This window comes from Equus caballus, chromosome 10 (assembly GCF_041296265.1).
Source record: "Equus caballus isolate H_3958 breed thoroughbred chromosome 10, TB-T2T, whole genome shotgun sequence".
Classification (NCBI taxonomy): domain Eukaryota; kingdom Metazoa; phylum Chordata; class Mammalia; order Perissodactyla; family Equidae; genus Equus; species Equus caballus.
In genome coordinates this window covers 66,844,546-66,864,836 of record NC_091693.1, presented here as the reverse complement: position 1 = coordinate 66,864,836, position 20,291 = coordinate 66,844,546, and the positions used below count along the sequence as shown (strand labels likewise).

General features: G+C 40.6%; 1 protein-coding gene across 2 annotated transcripts in view; it reads right to left on the bottom strand.

Moving 5' to 3' along the window:
* The window catches only part of FIG4 (FIG4 phosphoinositide 5-phosphatase), a 116,299-nt gene that overhangs the window by 31,407 nt on the left and 64,601 nt on the right, over positions 1 to 20,291 (bottom strand). Inside the window, exons 17-23 of one of the 2 annotated variants that reach the window (XM_070225406.1) lie at positions 18,563 to 18,621; positions 17,158 to 17,305; positions 13,977 to 14,060; positions 12,007 to 12,202; positions 10,918 to 11,000; positions 7,313 to 7,399; positions 5,216 to 5,243 (exon numbers count right to left, since the gene is read on the bottom strand). In XM_070225406.1, the coding sequence (XP_070081507.1) occupies positions 5,216 to 5,243; positions 7,313 to 7,399; positions 10,918 to 11,000; positions 12,007 to 12,202; positions 13,977 to 14,060; positions 17,158 to 17,305; positions 18,563 to 18,621 (685 nt within the window). The remainder of the gene's footprint in view (positions 1 to 5,215; positions 5,244 to 7,312; positions 7,400 to 10,917; positions 11,001 to 12,006; positions 12,203 to 13,976; positions 14,061 to 17,157; positions 17,306 to 18,562; positions 18,622 to 20,291) is intronic. The other variant, XM_001504014.7, reaches the window with a different exon arrangement.

The following is a 20,291-nucleotide window of genomic DNA, read 5'->3' as shown; positions in this document are numbered from 1 at the left end:
ATGTGATTTTTGTATACAGTGCTAAGCAAACCAATGAGTAATACCCGTCACATGGCCATATCAGATATCCAAGTCTGTTCCCCCAGGACTAACCTGATTGCTCATATAAAAAATAAGACAGTGTTTTTTGGGCTAAAAATACATGTAAATCCATAATAAATTCTTCATCTCTATCAGCAATTGAAGGATTTTCCCCCTATAATCTGACTATGGATTTCCAGAAAATTTTAAAAATATATATAATAAACTATTTAACATCAACTCCTTTAGAGAAAGAAATTTAACTTACTTGCTTTTTAAATCAAGAGCAGAAAAGCTAAAATTATTGCATCTCTCTCATCTAAAACCTCTTGAGCCCTGGACAAATCATCTTGGATGTCCTATTATTGTCACAAATGAACCACTTTAGCCCCCACACTTGCGTTCGTTGTGTGTTTCCAATCCTGGTGACCCACCACCAGATTTAGTCAACCAAGCTGGACAACGCCTAGCCTCTCACGTGTTCCTCACACCCGACTCACTGCCAAGTTTCACCAAGCCCTACAGATTCTACTTTTGCAAAATAATCCCCCTTCTTTATTTTAACTTCCAATAGCAGACTCCAGTGACTCTTTTGTCCTGATGTTTCCAACAGATATGTTGTTTATCTCCCTGCCTCCAATCCATTCGCCATGCTATTTCCAGAGTGACCTTTCTAAAATGCAAATATAAGCCTATCATTCTTCTGATTAAAATAGGCTTTTAGGATAAGGGTCACTCTCTCTCCCTTAGCATCTTCTCCTGATCTTGTTCCTATCTGTCTGTGTCTCTCGTGGACTATTCCCTTGCATTGGACACACAGAATTATGTATGGATCTCCAAAGTGGTAAGTGATTTTGAGCCCCTGCCCTATGCCCTCTTTGCCTTCTTCAACCAGGAAGCCCCACCTTTCCCTTAGAATTTAGCCCAAGGGTTAAGCCTGCCCACGAATCTCTGTCTGATTTGGATTCTTCTCTGTACTCCCACAGCCTCCCGTGCTAACACCCTCACAGCACCCTCCTACTGCCTGGAGTCACTGACCCACTAGGCAGTGTAAACCCTCAGAGGCAGGACTGTATCTCATTCCACTATGTATTGCGAGTACCTAACCTGCACATAGTGAGCATTTAGTAAATATCTGTCATTGAATGCCTTTAATGCCCTACCAGTAAGGCATTTGATACCTTACCTTACAGAATAGCTATGTTCCTGAAAAAAACCCAACACCCAGAAAACCTACGTTACGGGGGTACTTAAGACCTCATGTGAATGGCGAAAGCTCCCCAAAATGGTATCCTTTGTAGTCACCAAAAGAAAACAGGCAATACGCTAAATTAAAGTGTCAAAGTCATTTTAGATATCTTAAATTAATAACACAAGTACCGGGGCTGGCCCGGTGGCACAGCGGTTAAGCGCGCACATTCCGCTTTGGCAGCCTGGGGTTTGCCGGCTCGGATCCCAGGTGCGGACATGGCACTGCTTATCAAGCCATGCTGTGGCAGGCGTCCCACATATAAAGTAGAGGAAGATGGGCATGGATGTTAGCTCAGAGCCAGTCTTCCTCAGCAAAAAGAGGAGGATTGGCAGATGTTAGCTCAGGGCTAATCTTCCTTAAAATAAACAAAAATAAAAATAACACAAGTACCTACAAGTATATTTAAATTTATTATTCCTTATATGTTAGAAACCTTTCAGGATGGCCCTCCCTGAAAGTTTCAACAGATTTACCTTTTCATTAAATTTATCTCACTTAACACAGCATGCAGATATTACTGCAGATAATATTCAAACAAAGAGGTATTCACTTTATATCTATACAGCTAACGGATTTTTCATTTTGACCTCCAGCTGTAGCTTCTGCTACTTCCTTCCCTTGCATGCTCATTCCGGCTCTCAATTCACTGTAAGTAAGGAGACAGTATTTTCCAAGGCCTGCATTTATTTTACCCACTATGAACATACCACAGAAACCTCTCTCATCTCCTCCTGACCCCTTTCCTCACAGATCTCTCTTCTGTTTTTCTAATTATTGCCAGTGGAGTCACTCACACACACTTTCATTCAATCAACAAACATTTACTAAGTGCCTAGATGCCAGGGACAGAGCTAAGTTTTTTAATCCATGCGGTTCCAGAAAAGGTACATTAATATAAATCCAATCCATAGCTGTTACCCATGGTAAGAAAGCACACTGCATGCCAATCTGGTACACACATGCTATATTTATGCACAGAAACAAAATTCCATGAAACAAAACTTAACCATACTATGTGCCATGCATGGAAATTTCTACTGGATTCAGTTCAGTTTTATTTCATTTCATTGGGTAGAGGCCTCCTAAATTAATTTCATGGCCAACTAATGAGTCCAGAATTACAGTCTGAAAAGCACTGTTCCAGAATACATGAAGAAAACTTATGTTTAGAGAGATTGCTTTATTTAAAAAAAAAAAAAAGAAAAAAAAAGCTAAAAATACCCTGGAGGGGATGGAGAGAGGATGGTGAGGGGGAAAAAGGGAAAGAGAGGAAAACAGAAGTAGAAGAAATAGAAGGTGGGGTGAGGGGGCAGAAAGAGATCATTAAAAATGGAAAAGATACACAGGAATGGCCAGACAGGGTCAAAGAGAAAAGGGAAGGCCAGAATGACAGAGCAAGGAAGACTGTCGTGGTGATTTCGGGGGTGAGGGAAGGGGTCACAGGCTGGCTGGTGGGCTGAGGAGTTGTCACCTATCGTCTCCCACCGCCACCTGTGGAGGGAATTGGCTAATGCATCATTGATCACTGCCTCTTAACTGCTGCTCTAACCTTAAGCTTTTAAAGACCATACTCCCAGGTGTTTGGAAAAGATAACAAGAGTTACCCATTACGGTAGAAATACTGATTTAGCCTGCAGCACAGAGACCAGAGCAGGATCACAGACGACTGGATGAAATCAATGGGGAGACCCCCAGAGAGGGAGTTGTACATAGGGAATACAGGATTGAAAATGATACCATGAAAAGTAAACAAAGTTGAGTTAATCACAGCCATTGTGTCATGTTCATCCCATCAGTGTGAAAGGTGTACTAATTCTGATTGTGTAAGAGCACTCTCTGATTTGTGAAACGCTTTCCCTAGCAGAAGCCCACACCCAGAGGCCTTCACTCCAAGGAAGTAAATGCTTCTTATGATGAGATATACTTAGGGAATAAATTCAACCTTATGGTCTTAAAACAGTAAACACACCTATTTACCTTATATTACATTTCAGCTTTTCCTGTGGTGGAGGCATCCTAAATTAGACTGTATTTATCCAAACTCTATATATTATATTTTGAACCATTTCTTAGAGGCAGTTTTTAAACGAGTGAAATATATTCCTGGAATAGGTGAGCCATGGAATAGCAGGCATTAATAATATATGTGTTCATGTTCTTTTTAACCTACACTGATTGGCATTTGTTGCTTAGTTAAAAACTCCCAGAGAACTGGTAGGAGTGTAAAATGAGAACAGGTTGGTCTTGCCTGAGCACAGTGAGTCACCGCCGGGCCACACAACACCCCGCCTGCCCCGGGCACAGCAACTCCTTTCACTGGGGTCCTTCTCACTCTGCATCGGGTCCCAGGTGCAGGTGGAAGCAGGATAAAGAAAAAAGAAGCTAAAAACCTGGTGTGCTTACTCTTTCCTTCTTTCAGAATGCAGTAGGGGAAGAAAGAAACAGGAGAGGGCGGAGGGCTTATGAGCAGGAAGCAGAACAGGGCAAGAACTAAAAAGTGTTCAAGGATGGGGAGAAGGCAGCCCCTGGGAAGGTATCTGAGAACCAGGGAGATTCTGGGTGAGGCGGGCTTCCAGGGTATCAGGGGGCCTCAGACAGACTCTGGTGGCAATGGGAGGGATAGGAGGTTGAGATCCAGTACATTTTAACAAATACTTCCTGAGCACTCAAGTCAAGGTGCTATTCTTACTGAGGACACAAAGATGAGCTGTCCTCTAGGAACTCACAATCTTGTAGGACAGCAATCACCCTGACTAGCAGCAGCACTGTCCCGATGATGGCCAAACAAGCTCTCCACCATCAGATGAACCAAGCAAAGCGTGCTTGCCCAGGATGCAGGTCTACACCAGGGAAAATATGCTGGGTACTGGGAAAAGAATAAAGGTGTATTCTACTTAAATATTAAAAAAAATTCAAGATCAACAGAGAAGAAACATTACGTCTGTAGATAGAGGTGCCTACCAATCCACATCATGTCAGAGCACCAAAGTGAGGCTGTCTGCCCTATTAACCCAGTATTGCTACCCCTGTGGTCATAAAAGCAGCTGGCGACACTAGGCATTCATAGCTCAGTGATAGAGAGCCAGCCTGTCTGGATTTGAATCCTGGTCCCTCTACTCGCTAGCTGTTTGACCTTGGACAAACTGTATAAGTTTGTGTTTCATATCTGTAAAATGAAGATGATAGTGAGATCTACTTCATAGGTTATGGTGAGAATTGAGTTAATACAGGTTATGGGATGTAGAACAGTGCCCACCACACACCAAGTGATCAGTAATGTTGGCTCATGTCATTTCTCCCTAATCACCCCCAGACACTCAGGGAGCAGGCCTGGTCAAAGGGAGGGGGTCACATTCAAGTGAGATATAGCTTTGAGTGTTTGGGCTGGCAGTGTAGACACTGACCAGTTTGAGTTTAACATCCACTTCTAAGAAATGTTCTGCAAGACCCTGCAGTGTGGACAGTGTCCAGCTCCCCCATGCAGGCTTCTGAACTTCTGCTTCAGGAGTCCCCGCTCCACTGGCTCCTTGCCAGGTACTTCTTGTCAATATTGTTTACATTTGGTGTTGTATTTACTTCATATTTAGAAGAGGAATATTGGTATGCCGCATGATTCCGTGAAAAATTGCGAAGATTATGAATAATCCAGAGATGAGTAGGTACATATGTATGTAAACTTAAAATAAACTTATTACCATTTTAAAATATACAAGAACCTAAAACATAACAAAATGAGAATTTCAATAATCTCATATAAACCTAATTTCCCTTGGTTTTGGCATAGCTTTAGAAATCTAAAAATGAATAGTTGACATTTTAAGAACCTAGTTACAGAGTTTCAATTTCAAGTGTGCACCCATGTGCACGCACACACATACACACACACACAAACATCAACACTACTCTCGGGCAGTTGCCATGACAACATAATGCAGAGCTTACCAGGCTCTTTGTTATCCTGCTGAAGATGCTGTGCAAAAACACACTCATGTTAGATTCTTTACTAATTAAGTGAAAAAGGTTAAAAAAATTCTAGATTCACATGGTTTTCATATGTGCAAGGACTCAGAAAAGCAAATACTAAATATTTTAAGAAAAGAATTCAAAAGCACTAATTGCAAGACCAATTATGGATTAAAGTAGAAACACTACTGAACAAAACAGAGGAAAATGTTTTTCTTTCATTTTGTATGCTACCTTCCTTTCATCATCTTCTCCTCCTAAGTTGTGCCATACTATTTTAATGGAATAATCAATTTGTATAAGACAGCTTGGTTAAGAGAGTCTCTTTTTTTTGCTAACACATTTAAATACTTTCCTTCTTTGGCCACATCTATTTCACTTCATTTGGGAGCCTATACTTCCATACGCTAATTAGACATAAGAAATAAAAACTGTCTTGAAATTAATAGGAGTTCATATGTTTAAAAAAAAAGAGGAAAAAAAGAAAAAAATAGTGGCAGAGGAGAGAAAGAAGGGATGAATGGCCCTTTTGGAGGCTATGATAAAACACTGTCTCGTTTTTCCTTCCCCTTCTCTGATCAGCCATCTCTGCCTCCCCGGCAGGTTTCTCTCTCTCTGTCTCAGCCGTTAGACCTGGATCCCCTTAAGACTCAGCTGTGAACCTTTTCTCACTCTAGTCTCTTTTCCTAGGTGGTCTCATCCTCAGCCTGTGGCATTAATTATCACCATTTGCATTGACATCCCCAGCAGGCTCTCTTCTGAGTTTCAGATCAGTTGACACAACTGCCTCATAAACATGGCCACTTGATGCTACTTTAGAGGCACCCTGGATCCTCCTGTAGCGCTCTTTGCCTCAGTAAATGGCAGCTTTGAATGGTCCTAGCACAAGCGTACTCAATACCTATCTGCTAAATGTATAAATGAATGAATTAATCAAATCTGTTACACAAACCAAAAACCCTAAGGTTCATCCTTGATAAGGCCCTCTTCCTCTCCCTCCAGTCACCAAGTCCTGTCCATTTCACCTCCTAAATATTCCCCAAATCCATCCCACTTCTAAACTCTTCCCAGCCACTACTCTCTAAAGCACCAGTCTTTGCCTGGATTACGATAACGGCCTCTTAGCTATCAATCAAGAACATGCAGATGCAGTATACACAGAAGTTAGGCAATCAATACCTTTCAGATAATCTATTGGACAAGCTGATAAAGTTGTTCAAGAAAAGGGAAGAGGACATTTACTAAATGTCAGCTGTATGACAGGCACTGATCTAGATGCCTTGCATATACTGCCTGATTTAATCTCCAAAGTGACCCATTTTCTAGAAGAAACTCAACTGAGCATATGACATCAGGGAGCCTCTTCCGGTCACAGCCTTTGCTTTATTTGGTCCTAACAAGCAGAAAATAATGATGAATATGAAGATGATGATGATGGAGATGATCACAACTTATTGAGAACTTTTTCCAGACACTGATCTAAGCACTTTGTACGCATTATTTCATTTCAGCCTACCACTCTCCTACGAAGTGGGTGCTATTATCCCATTTTGCAGATGAGAAAACTGAGCCACGCAAGACTTAAGTTACTTGCTCAAGGTAAAAAAAACAAAGAAGTGGTGGAGCTGTGGTTCAGGATATGAACCTAGTTCTGTTTAAGAATTTCCCAAACCCCTGTTTAACTTAGAGCAAGTTTTAGAACTGGTGGGGATCTATAGTAGAAGAGACAAACCCATCCCTGCTCTCAAGTACTGAACATGAGGAGCCTGTCTCCAGGGTCAGAGCTGTTTTCTCATCCCTACTCTACCCAGTGGAGAGCAGATTCTATGGAGTGTCACCTCCACCAGCTCCAATCTCACCTCCAAAGGGTGCATTTCCAGTATAGTCAAGGCTACCAATCTCTTCTCCATCCCACAGCTACCCAGTTTTCCTGGATAAGGTACCAGGATGAGATGTTTTAGTGCTTATACTAATATGGTGACAAGACTGAATATTTTTATTACAAAGTCTTCCAAAAACAGCACCATGAATAGCATAACCTATAGTCTAATATAGTACTTAGAATCCAGTACTTACAATTTTATAACTCCATCTGGGCACCTGGAATAGAGCTGCTGGCTGCTCTTGTCTTGTCTATGTTGACTCTGACCCAGCTGAACAAATCTACAAATTACAATGGATAAAACGTAAGCTAAAGAAGAAACTACTTGCAATAAATTCAGTAGATTGCGTGAAATGTTATGAGCTTTCCAACGACAGTGGTATGTTTATTTCATAAAGGCACACAAGAGTACCCTACATAACACAAGACTACTTACAAATGGCTGCCTGATTTTAGAGTGGGTTTGTTAGAACTAAAGGAGGAGGGATTCTGCTTAAAATGTAAGCCATAACCATAGATATAAGAATGAAACGAAATGTGCACTTCATTGTATTTCTTTTTACTTAAACATGATACAGAACTTGAACCAAAACGTTCCTGAAGCCAGGAGGATGCTCTTTCAGGGCCTCACACATCTGACGGTGACTGCAGCAGGAAGCATGGGGGGACATGAGGGGAGGTGTTTGCAGTGAGATAAATGACAAGGAAAGGGCAGCATCAGGCTGGGGATCCATCTCCTGAAACAGGGATGCTGCTGAGAACCCAGGACAAGGGTTCAGCTTCCTTAGGACCACAGAATTCCCAAGTCTACTCCAGTCACTCCTAAGAGTTCCTCCAACTGAGATGGAGGGGACTGAGGAGACCACCTGCTGAGCGCCACTGCCACCCCACCCCTCCTTAGAGAAGACTGCAACAACACTAATCCAGGTTTGAAGCTAAGAGCCAAAGGGAATCGCCCCAGGCCAGCTCTGCAGCAGAAGATGAGACCCAGCGATGGGCCGAGGGCCACCAGCTATTTCTCAAGCGCACACCTGTCTGAAGTGTGGCCTGGGCTATATCATCCATTTTCCCCTTAGAGACACAGCCTGTAGTTTTGTCCTAATGCCCCTGGGAGGTGACAGGGCAGGATTAAAAGGCTAATTCCCTTTCCACTTTTCTCCTATTTATTTTCTTTTAATGATTATGGATACTTTCATAATTTATTTTTATTAGCTTTTTTAAAGGTCAAGAAAAGTGCTGCAGAAACCACCAATTATTAAATCATTACAGTGCTACTGAAAAACTTTTAAATAGCCTACTTTTCTCCAAGTTTTATTTTCAGCAAGTGAGTATTTTTCTGGGAAGAATGTCATATAATATCTAACATGTGTACAGAACTTTAAACTTCCCAAATCATGTGCACAATCACTGTCAGAATTAACAACAACAACAACAAAAGATTTGGCAGGGGTCTGAGGTTTTGAAGAAGTAGAAAACTTCTGGGTCTGGTCATGATAGCAAATCAAAGAGATCAGAAAAGATAAGGCAAAGGAAGGTACAGGGAATAGGGCTCAGAAATGAGAACAAAACTACAAAACTGGGGCCAGCCTGGTGACATAGTGGTTAAGTTCGTGCTCTGCTTCAGCGGCCTGGGGTTCATGGGTTTGGATCCTGGGCATGGACCTACACACTGCTCATAAAGCCATGCTGTGATGGCGTCCCACATACAAAATAGAGGGATACTGACAACAGATGTTAGCTCAAGATTGATCTTCCTCACCAAAAAAAAAAAAAAAAAAAGCTACAAAACCAAGAAATCCTCAGGAGTTTGAAGGTGGTTGAGGACCAACGTAGGAAAAACAGGCAGAGAACAGGAAGCTGGAAGACAGGCTGCAGAAGCCAGTTCTGGCTGCATTTCTTCTCTCCCCACACTATGGTGTGGTAGCCCATGTGGGAGTGGTGACAGGCAAGGCAGGCTGGCTTCTGTGTTTACATGCACAAACTTTGGTGGGTTCCAGCCGCCTGGGTGCAGAACTGCAGTGGGACAGGGTACCTGCCGATTTAGGGCAGAACTATATGAGCTCTTGCCCTGCCCTTGAAGCTCTGCCCTCTGGATCAGAGGAGGCACTAAGAGCCCCAGGGCCTGGCTGGGACAAGACGGGGTGCAGTCAGTCCCTGAACATTCTCAGCCGCCCCCGGGCACAGCTAACCCCCAACACTGATGGAGGGAGGCTTCCTCTGCCTACAATAATGCCCGCGCCAGATGGAAAGGGGCGATGCCCCTACTGCCATTAGGGGCAGTCTGCTCACAGGATGGGGCTCTTCACAGAGAGGGGAAGAGACGGCCAGGCCCCCTGTTTCTCCTCATCCCCCCACGTCTGCATCATAAGCAGGGGCAGCTGATCCTTTCAGAAGAATAAAGAGGACTTTACGGTCTAAAATCTCAAGATACCAAGAAACACAGGACAGGTCTCCTGGAGAAGTCACTGAATGGCTCTTTCTGTTCTTAGCCTATAAAGAGGGCTAAAAATATCTTTTCAATCTACTACAGAATTGTCTAAAGAACAAATAAAACACTGTAAAGTGTCACACAAATCAAAGGAGGAGCTATTGTTCTCAGCATATCAAACACGGAATCTTATTCCGGGACACAGGTTCCTTCAGCACCTGCAGTAATCCCCTCCCTACAGGCCCTTGCACCCTTCTTAGACTGTTTCCGGGGGTGTTGGGGCTGAACAAAGCTGAGTCTCACTCCCCAAGAAGGGAGACCTGGAAGGGGCCTCAGAGGCAGTCTGAGCTGAAAGGCTCCAGGTGAAAGTCATGTCCGAAGCAAGAGACGCTTTCCTTTTGCTTAATTAATGTGAACCAAAATTTCAGTCCTTGACGTGTACACTCAAACTCTCTGCAACAAAGTCATGTTATTCAGCACTAACACGAGTGCTTCTGCAGTCAAGAAAGGCTGTGCATTTTTATATTTTATGTATTTTACAGCAGATCTCACTAGTTTGAAGCAAAAAGCTGACAATATCCAGTTCGATGGATTCTGCAAATGAAATACCCTCCTTAAAGAAATAACAGAAGATCATCGCTTATTTATATTATAGTTTACATGAGCCAAAGTTACATGAATGAAGTGGGACAGTGTTCACATGCAATAACTAAGCCTTCTCAATGCATGTATTAGGCTGAGGGGGTGTTTATAGCGGTCTCATCAGCTTCTTAAGCATTTCTAGATGAAGGATTCTTTTGAGAATCGGATAACTTCTGAGAAAAACACACACACAAACAAAATTATATGTATAAATTCAGGGAATGCCTTGTGGTGGACCCTCTCCTTTCAGCTGGATCTGCCTAAGGAAGGTCTGTAACATCCTGCATTGGCACCCTTCCATCACTGCTTCCTTTTTCCTCCTCAGCCACCACTCCCACCAGCACCCCCGAGCCAAAGCGAATGCAACGTCCTCAATCATCAACAGCCCAGGTTTATTTTGCAAAAAAGTACCTGATCTTGAGGATTTGTTAATGCAGGAATGTATTTGTCCTTTAGGGTGTAGCTTATATATGGGCAGTGAAAACACATGTGAGCATCATAAATTTTTATCTTCGAGGGGCACTGAGAGTCTCACGCGGGAAGCCCTTTAACTCCAAATATAAATCAATGTTTCAAATCTGACCTCCTCAATGCAACTACTGTGTTCAAAGTGGAATCTATTTCTTTCTGTATTGTCGACTATTCTCATTTTTTAAAAGTTATACTGGATCTGAGTTATTGTAATAATACATTTGCATTTTTTTCTTAGTCTCTATGGAAGTAGTTTACCTTGTATAAATGGAGAGATCTTCTTCCAAGAGGCCATCCGAGAGGTTAATTCCATATACCTCTTTCATGGGCTGGACCACATTCTGGGGTTAAAAGAGAAGGAATCAGGAAGAACTTTTAGACGTCTAGCATATTAATTATTTTCAAAGATGAAGAAAATGAACCTGTGAATTTTTCCACAAAAGCAATTACAATATTTCTTCAATCTATTCCTCAAACTTCCCAGTTAGTGGTTTTTTATAAATCTGATTTCATTTCCACTAAAAATTATTTGTTTTAGGATAAAAAAATAAATAATTACTAGTCACTTTTGTATAATGCTCGACTAGGCAAACTTTTTCTGCAAAGGGCCACACAGCCAATATTTTAGGTTCTTTGGGTCACACTGTCTTTGTTGCAACTCCTCAACTCTGCTGTCACAGTGCAAAAGCAGCCACAGACACTATGTAAACGAACAGGCACGGCTGGGTTCCAATAACACTTTATCTACAGACACAGGCTGTGAGCTGAATTTGGCCAATCGGTTGTAGTTTGCCAACTCCTGGAATAATGGATTCAGTTCTTATATTTTCACATTTTATCTGCCATATCTACCTCTAACGATTCTTGGCTATTTCCAAAAATCAAATTTCCCCAAAGCTAGATTTGGTTCTTTTCCCTCTTATTTTCCCAATATATTGGTAATGTCAAATTGAACAGACAAATTTCTCACTGGGGCCATGCAAAGATCGTGCAGCCCAGGTCAAACTCTGCCTTCCAACAATGGGCTGAGCAAGGCAATAAACGGACCTCAAGTGGATGGGCTGTGAAGAGGGACAGAATTCTCCTAAAAATTCTGAAGTGGTAAGAAATTCACTATTATATATGGGAGCAAAAATATCAACTTCATTTCAAAATGAAATCATTTCAATAACACCTACACTAAATTTTAATATACACCTCTGCAATGCCTCAAACACCAGGCATGAGAATGATGTGAGGGCGACGACGTGACCTTTTCTGGCTTTCAGCCTTTTAACTGAAAGTAGAATTTTAGAGAGCCTTCTCCAGAGCCTCATGCTGGACCACACGCGCTCCCCGCCTCCACACCTCGGTCACTTTGGCGCTGTCGCCCGAGTCGGCCATCTTCACTGGAGTGGAGCGCTGGGACACGGAGCCCTCCTCCTCCCGGTCGGTCCCGGAGTCATCCTCAGAGCTGCTGGACGCAGCCTCCTCGCTGGGGGGCGGCGGGGCGCTGGCGGCCGTTTTCCGCTGCAGCACAGCTTCGTCTCTATTGCTTTTGTTTCTTTAAAAAGATGAATAGGGATGCGAAGCATCTTTAAACTGAACTCTGAACACTCACCGTGCACCACTCGGTCCTAAAGCCTTAGTCCTAGTGAAGCGTAAGAAAATGATTGTGAGAAACTAGTTTCTGGGCTCAAGTCGTGCGAAAGGGAAAACCTTAATATTTTACCATGTACATGTACTGACTTTATGTGAATTTAAGCCCTGCTATAAATTCAGAAAATAAACCAGTATGTGCGTGTAAACCAGTGCAGAAATGTGTTCTCACCATTTGGTTCCTGTGCCTTCCTTTGGTAACTGAAATCAATATTTTTGAAATTTGTGGCACAATAATGGAAGACGGTATGTTTGAGATATTAATAAAATTACCTATAACTTGTAAAAGCTTCAAGAAAAGGTCAATAGCCAAATCCACATATATTTCCTTCCCTCATGTGATTTTTATCAATCACAGTATCAGCTGATTATTTGTACCAAAGTTATGAGCAACTGATGAACACAAACTAAATTTTAAAATTTATTGTGTTATTAGTAAGTAATTATATGTGCTGGACATTCCTTCTAATAGTAGGGACTAGATGGGAAAAAACCCAGGAAAAAACTCACACTTATAAAAGCATTTACTTTTAGTTCCAAATTTGAGAGTAGTATAAATGCTATTTTTAATTTAGAAAATATTTTATGGTAACACTTTTGGCTTCTAGGAAAAATATTTAATATTTCACTCTTTAAAAAAAATTCTGTACATGGGACTTAAAATACCGAAATATTCTGAAATGTTCTAGGAAAGGAAAATGCAATACACTATCTGGCCATGGGCTAGATATTATAGAAAATAAATTAGTTTCTGGCTTTCTGCAACTAAAAATTACAGTCAATAGCATTTCTGTGCTGTACAATAGTGTAGCTGGTCATTTTCATATTCGTCCCAAGAACGCCTTGAGTTCTAAACTCCTGAGGACATCCTTTCTTTTAAATTCCTTGTATCTGGTCCAGGGCTTAACATGCAGCTATTTAAGGCCACATATTTAAGCCACAGAAATGGTGTATCTGGAAAATAGTAATATATATCCCACTCTATAAACCACATGTAGCTGGAATCTAATTAGGACCCCATACACACTCCCAAATACAATTAGGACTTAGTATCTACAGTCTGGCCAAGGTCTAGAAGAAACCATCACCAGGACTATTCAGGCCAGTGGCAGTATCAGAGATGGTTATGCTGGAACACAACACATTTCACTACAGTCTCTAAGCATGAAGACATGAACATGGTTTATCTTCTTCTTCATATCATTGGATATAACAAAATTGTCTTCCCCAAAGCAATGTTACAGTAATACACAGAAAATACATTAATTTCTCTATCTGAACATATTTGCTTTAATGTTTTCTCAGGATGCTGATATAAAATAAATATAATGAATATAAATTCTTACCTAAGTATTTTATATTGCGGGAGACAGAGGATGCTGAGCTATTTCTCGGACATAACACGTAATATCTGCTACCTGTCTTTATGCCAGCTGTGATAGTCCTAATTTAAAATAATAAAATGCACTGTGCTGCTGAAATTCCCATAAATTCTGCCTTCAGTGTTGAACACTTTAGTGACCCCAGTGCTATAAACAAATTACCTGTATATGCAACAAATGGACTGTGCTCCAAACTATGTGACTTGAAGCTATTAGTTTTGGGGGAGAAATTATATTGCATGTGCTATATTATTTTACATGAATCTTTAAAATTTCATTCTATATGCAAATCCTTACCCCAATACTGATTTTCCGGTTTCATCTGGTTTACGCACAGTAAATGGACTTGGATCAATGCCAACGGTCTTAGGCATAAAGTCGCTGAAGAAAGGGGAAAAAGAATTCTCTATGAATCACTGTCCATCAAGATGATACTGGCTTCCACTCAAGTCACATTCTCACACTATTTCTTCTCAGCCCTCAGAGCTACACAAAATAAGCCAAATGTTCAGGGGACCTTAGGTGATCTGGGCCATAAAACTCCATGAACCAATGGCACTAGGTAACTTCAATGTTATCAGTCTTCACTGTGAGTTTTCTTTTTGGTTATGAGGCCCAACAGTTTTGAACTCAAGATTTTGTTTACTGGAACAGAGCTGATATTTGAATTCCCGCTAGGATGTATACCCCCTGGTTATATATCACAATTAGTTTTCAGGTAAAATTAAACTCATAAAAACCAATGGTAAAACACTAAGCCATTCAGTTTTACGGACAATGTTTTTATTACAATATACCACCTAAGGAGGCTGACATAATGATCAAAAACACAGCAGTACGAACTGAAATATCAATGTCTACTTCATTAGGCTGGGGTTAATTCATTAAAGCACTGTTGGAACACCTGAAATAGAAACTTTTAATTTCCCACTTCCTAAGGTAAGTGAAGCTGCTTCCCCACTATGCAAGGCCTCCCTTACTACTGCTGCTGAAGCCAGACCAAACTCCTTAATAGATGCCCAAAGTGTCACAGTTGCATGATTTATGCCAATCAGACTTATGGCTCTGGCAAGGATACTGTTCCAAGCATGATTCAATATTACATTTTTTGAAGGAAAAGAAAGTAACATTGAATCTGACTCAAAATGCCTATTTAACAGTTGGAAAATGTTGTTTTTAAAATGTAAGTAGGGGCCAGCCCAGTGGCGCAGCAGTTAACTGTGCAGGTTCTCCTTTGATGGCCTGGGGTTCGCCAGTTCGGATCCCGGGTGTGGACATGGCACGGCTTGGCAAGCCATGGTGTGGTAGGCATCCCACATATAAAGTAGAGGAAGATGGGCACGGATGTTAGCTCAGGGCCAGTCTTCCTTAGCAAAAAGAGGAGGATTGGTGGCAGATTTTAGCTCAGGGCTAATCTTCCTCAAAAAAAAAAAAAATGTAAGTAGTTTAATTTTTCTTTCTTTCTTTTTGAACATTCACAGTCAATCCTCATTGTTTGTAGACTCCATATTTGAGAATTTGCTTACTCACTAAAATTTATTTGTAAGCCCAAAACCAACACTCAGAGGTTTCAAGAAGACTTGCAGACACAACCATGTGCAAAACAGTGAAAAATTAGAGCAACCCAATGTTCCGTGTTCCCAGCGGAAGCAGAACAAGGTGACACTCTGCATTCTTGTTTTAACTCCCATACTGTAAACAACTGTCCTTTTCACAGTCTATTTAGTGCCACATTTTTCACATTTTGGTGCTTTTTGTTGGTGATCTCACTGTCTAAAATGGCCCCCAAGCATAGCGCTGAGGCTGTCTAGTGTTTCTAAGCACAAGAAAGTTCTATATTATAGAGAAAATACGTGTGCCAGAGAAGCTTCACTCAGGCATGAGTTACAGCGCCTCTGGCTGTGAGTTCAATGTTAATGAATTCACAATATATATTAAATAAGGTATCTTAACACAAATGCACAAAACAAGATTACGTATTGACTGGCTGACAAAAATGTTGCGACCAGAGGCTCACAGGAACCTCACCCTGTATTTCCCCTAGAGCAACGGTTCAGAGTTCTCCAATTCAGTGTTTGCACGAACTTTATAGAACAAAACTCCGCAAATAAAGAAAATCAACTGTTTATCGTACATACACATATACGTAACATCATTCATTCTTCACTGAATTGAAAAATTCTGGAAATGACAATGACCTTACAGTTAAAACTGCTAAACTTTAACAAGTTCAATTGGACATCAGACAAGTAAATATTCCAAACTTTATATCTGAAACTGAAGTAAAATGTAGAGTGATTTTTAGGAAACAAAACCACAGAATATGTTTCCACACGTACCACGTTGAGCTTAGGCATACATATATCACATTTGAAGGAAATGTAAAAGACAAAAATGTAAACTTTAGTATAAAACATAATAATCAAGAAGTGATTTGCTTTGCCTAATTTTCTTATTCTTTTCCTATAATTTCTCTAAAAGGCCCCACCAAACTCTAAAAGAGACACAGAAAAATTAAGTACAGTCATGTACCACATAACGATTTTTTGGTCAACGACAGACCTCATATACAACAGTGGTCCCATAAGATTAGTACCATACAGCCTACGTGTGTAGTAGGCTACACCATCTAGGTTTGTGTAAGTGCACTTTACCACGTTGCACAATAGCAAAATCACCTAACGATGCATTTCTCAGAATGTGTCCTCATCATTAAGCAATGCATGACTGTATGTTCAAAGGTGACAGACCAGGATGGAAAGACTCTGGAAACAACATCACTTGAGTTATGAAAGAAAGAATGAAGAATATTTACTCTGAAAAAAATTAATATTGCTTCCTCAAATATCTGGAGTGCTGTCATATAGAAGAGGAAGTAGCTTGTCCTGTGCCTAATAAAAATAGTAGCATAATGAAGCCACCATTTATTAGTCACCTACCTGGGCCAGGCACTACATTAGGCACCCGACATGTGTGTATATATATGTGTGTGTGTGTGTGTGTGTGTGTGTGTGTGCATGTGTGTGTCACACACATCTCTATCTATATGAAATGAAGACACTGTGACTTAGATAAGTTGGGTAATTTTCTCAAGGTCACACAGGTAGGCAGTGGCTCGTCTAAGATTCACATCCCAGCCTTTCTAGAACCAAAGACTACGCATTTTTCCACTACTTTATATTAGCTCTCAATTTCTATGTTCAACTTAAAAAATTGAGTTTATTCCACAGGACAAACTAGGACCAGTGGGAGGCAGATTTCAAGTTACCAAGGGGAGGAAATTACCTCCAGTTGTCTGACAGCAGAAGGGACTGCCTCCTGAGGCAGCAGGCCTCACGCACAGGAGGTGTTCAGAGGCTGAGCAACCACCTGCCTGCAGGCTTGCAGACCAGACTCCTAGTAAAGGAAGAGCTATCCACATAAACCAGGGAGACCACAGTTCCCAAATCCTTACAGCATCAGAGCACTCACAACGTACCGTGCTGAACTTGTCATGGCCAAGCAAAAGGTGTCATCAAAACTACTCAGTTCGTATGGTCGAAAGAACTCATTGTGGATGTCAATCTCTTCTTCATATTTGTGAAACTTCTTCACTATCAACTTCTTTAAGTTCGCAGCACAGATAACTAAGAGAGAGACTGCCTGTTACTCTTAAAGTCTTTAGATTACATCCAGCAAACACTTCTGTACGAGCAACTGCGTTCCCAGAGAACGCACTGAACAAGGTTCCACTGACACACTTGAAAAAGAGCCGGATACTTGCACAGAATATACAATGCAAAGCTGAGTGTGACAATCTGTAAGGAGGCACGAGGGCCTCTGGAAGTCGGGGGCGGGGAGAGGAGAGGGTCAGGGAGTTATCTATAAATCAAATTACTCAGCTCTTTAAATTCCTTTTTACTCTTAAATATCTTTTGTCTTCTAGATAAAAACTGTGCAGCTATTTCACTAAATTTTGCTTTATACTTCAAATCCTGTTGACAGCCAATGTTAGACTGTTAAAGTCCTTTCCTTTCTCCCAGAACAACCAAACTTTCTTAACACTATAAATTATGATTTTGCTCAGAATTTTAAGCTCACAAACACTTCTTTAAAACTAATTAATAATTTATTAGGAACTAAAAGTCACGCGCAACCTTCTTACTTCATGGTCTTCAACCCCCAAAGCGGGGATGGTTAACCATGACTGGACGGAGTCCCCAACTGGAGTGTTCCAGATTGGCAGGAGATCTAACTTAGTACCCTCTCACAAATGGGAAAATTGGCTTGTTCAAGGTCAGGGGAATCAGTGACAGAACCAGGACTAAACTCTATTTATAACTGGGCAATTATTCAAATTTGGAAACACCATTGTAATGCATTACACATTTGAGGGTATTCTTTTAATACAAAAATTTTCCTGCCTTTCTGACAAATTAATAAAATTTCATTTACAATTTAGTGACTAAAATGTACTTTTACATAGACATCTGTACCTTTTTTCACTGCTTAGATATAGGAAAAGTTTTTATTTCTCCTTGTGAATGGGTCTTCTCTTCCTCCTCATTCCCCCCAAATATCTAGAAACACAATCAGTACTAATTTAAAATGATGAACTAATATATTATATCCACTAAACACTTGAGGGACATACCTAATAACGGACATACCTAATAACCTAATAATCAACTTCAATGAGAGAAGTATAACATAATCCCTGCCCTTTGAAAAGCTGTCTGAGTTGTTACAATCCCCCAGCTATTATAACAGCAATATAACACTGAGTAGCCATTCATTTCTTCCTAATAAAATATTATATGCAAAGAATCGAACGCTTCAAGCTCATTTAGGAATAACTCCAAAATATGTTAGTATAAAAACTAAAAGAGAAATGGTGTACCTACCTTCATCATAAGGCAGTGGCAAATGTTTTATTACCTCTGGTGTCCACCAGTAAGTGTAACTATAAAGTTAAAAAAAAAAAAGGGTAAGATGGACCAAATGTAAACATTGGTTTCCTACAATTCATTGGATAAAAAGGGTTGTATGGTCTATATAAAGATGCTGCCTTGTATTTCGAAGTTAATTTTTCTTTCTTTTGAAAACATGTTTGGGAGGCTTTTGGCATAGCAGGTCTTCAACATGTTAATTTCTTCCACAAACCCTTTCTTGTTTCGACTATGTCACAGATCTACAAAAGAGCCTTGAACACATCTGAGAGTCAAGATGCTCTAACGTTACTTCCTTTCAGCTAAAAAAGATTTGGGTATGCTAAGCCAGACTCTATGAGCTGCTGTTTACTTCTCCCTAGAAACCCTGCCTGCATTACTCTGCCACCCAGTGAGCAGTGGGACCTTGACCCAAGTCCTATCAACCAGGATTCTCTTGCACACAGTTATCTGAAAGTTATGTTATTTTTTCTTCTCTGCTCTATGTGTATGGGTCTGTGTGTATAGTTAATTAAAACAGTTAAGAAAAATCATTACGTGAATGGATAGTCCTAAAGAACAAGTTCCCTTAGAAAACAGTATAGGCTCTATTAATCTTTAAATATTCACTGCATGATTATAGAGGCCAGTCAGAGTACAGTAAGGAATTTCAATCATCTGGATTCTTACTAGAAAACTCATCTACTATGAGCAGAGAATCTCAAAGAATCCTAAACTGCCTTCTCTTTGAACAGTGAATTTAATTTTAAAGCAAACTCTGATGAAATAGATATATAGGGGAAAATGCTATATCAAAGTTCATGTGGGCTAGGAAGGGGAATGATGAGAAAGGGGATACCAAATTTTTTTTAAAAACGCGGATTTTCAAAAAGTTCAAAAAGAGCCTATGGCCAAAAATGCTAAAAACAGAATTTTAAATAAATGAGAGACTTTCTAAAAATAAAATGCTGACATTACAGTCTTGAATAATCCCAATTATGAAGAATGGGATAGTATCTAAATGAAATTGGCAACAAAGAGAACTCTCCTAGAGATAGCAAGCAGAATACATAACCAAGGATTATGAAAAAAAGGAAGATGAAGCCTAATGAATTGGGGGGGGGGGTGCTATGATAACAGAAGGGGTTCTAAAGTTCTGCTTGAGACTAAAGTTAGGCTTTAGATCAGTGCTTCTCAAAATTCAATACACACACATGAATCACTTGGGGATCTTGTTAAAAGGCAGATTCTGATTCAATAGGTGGGGTCTGAGACTCTGCGTTTATGACTAGTTCCCTGGTGATGCCAAAGGGGCTGGTCCTCAGACAGCTTATTGAATAGCAAGGCTTTAAGGCATGAAAAGAACAGAGATGGAAGAAGTCTGCTGCTTGTGGAGAATTCATTTGGTCTTTCAACATGTATTAAGCACCTACTGTGTACCAGACACTGCTCTATGTGTTGGAAATGCCATGTCAAAAATAATGACACCGAAAGTAGAGCTACTTAATTCCAGTATTGCTTCTGTCTTCACTAGCCATGACAAGCTTCATGCTGGAAGGAGAAAAACACAAGATAAGAGGGAACTGTACACAGCCCAAGAGATGCAAGCAAGCAGCAGAGCATCCAGGAAAGCACTCAAGGGTCCTGGGATAGTTGAGATTAATAATCTTAAGGAATGTGAAGAATGGAACTTACACTGGAAACA